Raw genomic sequence first — 3422 nt, forward strand, 5'->3', positions numbered from 1 at the left:
GTTTCTGTTGCTGGCCGCGTGTTCCTCGCCGTCAAGTTTCGAATATCCACCTGTCCGTCAAAAACCTCACATCCGTGATAGTTGTTCTCCTGCAGAGTGACCAGTTCAAAAATTGCATTCCAGTGTCATTGGCCGTAGGTCGTGGAGGACAGTCCCACACAGCACTACCGCTGTGAACCTTGGAATGCAACATCTGAAATGGTAAGAAATGAATATAACATCAGACGCTTCAACTGTGCAGGTGGAGGTAACTCTGAAAGGGAACGACTATAACTAGGTGAGGAGTCCAATGGACACACGGAGATTCGAAACTGGACGACTAGGAACATGTGGCCGGCAGCAGAAACTCCTCTATCACTAGTTTAATATCTTCTGTTCATTGGTTGTTCATGGAAGGTCAGGAAAACTTAGTCTGTGCACACAAAGATATTCGTTTGTGTCAGTTCACGAGTTTTTCCGCTGAGACAATAAAGGTACTAATGCGAGGATGTAACTATGAAAATGGACAAGGGAGAGTCAGTGGATGTAGTGTACCTGGACTTTCAGAAAGCTTTTGATGAAGTCCCACATAGGAGATTAGTGGGCAAAATTAGGGCACATGGGATTGGGGGCAGAGTACTGACATGGATTGAAAATTGGGTGGCTGACAGGAAGCAAAGAGCAGCGATTAACGGATCCCTTTCGGAATGGCAGGCTGTGGCCAGTGGGGTACCGCAAGGTTCGGTGCTGGGACCGCAGCTGTTTACAATATACATTAATGATTTAGGTAAAGGGATTAAAAGTAACTTTAGCAAATTTGCCGATGACACAAAGCTGGGTGGCAGTGTGAAATGTCAGGAGGATGTTATGAGAATGCAGGTTGGGTGAGTGGGCAAATGTATGGCAGATACAGTTTAATGTGGATAAGTGTGAGGTTATCCTCTTTGGTGGCAAGTACAGGAAGGCAGATTACTATCTAATTGGAGTCAAGTTAGGAAAAGGGGAAGTACAACGAGATCTAGGTGTTCTTGTACATCAGTCACTGAAAGCAAGCATGCAGGTACAGCAGGCAGTGAAGAAAGCTAATGGCATGCTGGCCTTCATAACAAGGGGAGTTGAGTACAGTTGAATGGCGGTACTGGCTCGAAGGGCCGAATGGCCTACTCCTGCACCTACTGTCTATTGTCTGTTGTGGAACCCCAGCACCTCGTTAAAACTCTGGTGGCTGTGCTCTGAGCAGTCCGCATCATCGTAAGGCTCAGTCCCACTTCCAGCTGTCTGCCCATATTCCTTCATCTCGCACAGCCCTGACATCCCAGCTACTCGAATCGGACACCACCCACGCTTCACCAACCCTCCGAAACAACAACCTTGATTCTCAGGTATGGCCCCTCCCAAAGAGGGCCGCTCCTCCAAAGCGTGATTGGCTGCTGGCTGCCATTGGTTGTTTGACCGAACACTGGGGAGATTTAAACCCGAGAAACAGCTCTCTCTCGCTGCAGCTGTTCCTCTGTAAACTCGTGGACGGAACTCGGCGCTCTGAGAAGATGAGTAAAATCATCCTGTACGAAAATCCCGACTTTACAGGGGAGGACAAGGAATTTGTGGACGATGTGAAAGATCTTTCTGTTCTGAACTTCAATAATACTGCCCGCTCGGTCAGAGTGATTGGCCGGCACTGGGTGGTGTACACCGACAGCGATCACAAGGGGCAATTCAAGGTGTTTGGCCCAGGAGACCACGGAAACCTGGGCACTCTGGATCAGAACATTAGCTCTTTGCGCCTGGTGAAGGAGGATATGCTCAACCCGGACATCGTTCTGTACGAACACGTCGACTACAAGGGCAAGAGCCGCAGCATTAAGGAAACGACGGATAATCTGTCGAGATCCGGCTTCGACAACCTCGTCTCTTCCCATAAGGTGAAGCAAGGTGTGTGGATTCTCTACCAGGACCTCAACCAGAGCGGGCCGCGACTCATCACCTTCCAGGATGACGAATGGGACAACTATTGCCAGTTCAAATGGAATGACAAGCTGTCTTCAGTCCGGGCCGTGAAGAACAGCGACTTCGAGATTTGAGGAGTCCCGTACTGGCGTCCCGCTTTCAGCCGGAGCTCCAAACCCCAGAGCCTGGTTGGATGGATCTGGGCCATCGCTTTGTTATTGCTCAAGTAAAATGTTTAATAAATGCTAATAACCTTCTGTGGGTCTCATTGTCCAATTCTTTCTTCATTTAAACTGTCGACATGTCATTGGGGAGCGCGGTGCGTGTGTAAGCGAGGGTGGCGTCTTGGAGCGCAGTAAACGTTGGCAGTCAGAGGCGCTGATGATCAGCGGCCATCTCTCGAACCCGCTGCTTGTTTTCAGATTTCCTGTATCCGAGCATTTCTGCTTTTCAAAGGCACTGGTCAAGGGTGGGTGAGGTCGGTGAGTTTCTAGAATGTGGGGGAAGTGGGGAAAGCTGAATTAGGGTGGGGGCTTAATTGCGATGTTTCTTTAAATGAATATTAATATTTATATAAATTACGTGTACTGAGAAATACATCGGGACAAAAGATCCAACCGACCCGCGCCATCAAATTACAGCCCTATGACCGGTTAACCTATTAACCCCATAGGTCTTTGCCATTAAGGGAGAAACGGAACATTAGGTAGAAATCCAGATGGTCACTGGGGAAACTTACAGACATCGGTGGGAATTGAACCTGGGGCGCTGGCCATGAAATAACGTAACACTCTCAAGCTATCACTGATTTAGATGCCTTGAGATTTGTTCCGGATAAAAGCGAGATAGGTTGTCTTTGGACATGTGGGCCCTATGGACCACTTTAAATTGTAGGAGGGAGTGGCGAACGCCAATTCAAAAGCTTCATTCCTAAAGTCTCCTCAGAAACTGAAATCTGTAAATCTTGTTCACAGGCATTTTAAATTTTGTCTAAAGGAGCCTCTCTCATTCCCAACAACATGCCATAAATATTGGATATTGAACCATCATGAAAAGGTTTAAAATTAGAAATTACATCCAATAAGTTCTTATCAGGAATCATTCGGAAATGTAGGTAACTGAGATCGCAGAAAGTCCATAATTTGTAGATATCGAAAAAAGTGCACAAGCTATTTCGTTTTTATCCGGATATATTTCTCTATTGTGATAGATGTAACAATGGAGAGGCTTCACCAATTCCTATGTTTTTGACAAAACCGGGTCTTGAAAAATATTGGAAGGAAGTATTTCAAACTTCTTCTGTACTTTTTAAAGTAAATTGTAAACCTAACCCTTTGACTGCCTTGTTTGGTGTAGTTGAAGAAAAAGACATAACTTTGGAGACATCCGATTTGCAATTATTGGCTTTTATTTCTCTTATAGCTTGGAGAATGGTATTGCTTAAATGGAAGGATGTTGCTCTGCCTACTCACGCTCAATGGCTAAGCGATGTTATG

General features: G+C 46.2%; 1 protein-coding gene across 1 annotated transcript; it reads left to right on the forward strand.

Moving 5' to 3' along the window:
• Positions 1–1466: 1466 nt before the first annotated feature.
• LOC140724229 (epidermal differentiation-specific protein-like) lies at positions 1467–2183 on the forward strand. The gene has a single exon (XM_073038708.1). The coding sequence runs from the start codon at positions 1527–1529 to the stop codon at positions 2058–2060; it is 534 nt and encodes a 177-aa protein (XP_072894809.1). The 5' UTR covers positions 1467–1526; the 3' UTR covers positions 2061–2183.
• The last annotated feature ends 1239 nt before the right edge of the window (positions 2184–3422 follow it).

Source organism: Hemitrygon akajei, unplaced genomic scaffold (genome assembly GCF_048418815.1).
Source record: "Hemitrygon akajei unplaced genomic scaffold, sHemAka1.3 Scf000174, whole genome shotgun sequence".
Lineage (NCBI taxonomy): Eukaryota > Metazoa > Chordata > Chondrichthyes > Myliobatiformes > Dasyatidae > Hemitrygon > Hemitrygon akajei.

Bases quoted from the DNA above. Each gene is read 5' to 3' on its own strand.
- LOC140724229 (XM_073038708.1), top strand. From the start codon at position 1,527: ATGAGTAAAATCATCCTGTACGAAAATCCCGACTTTACAGGGGAGGAC.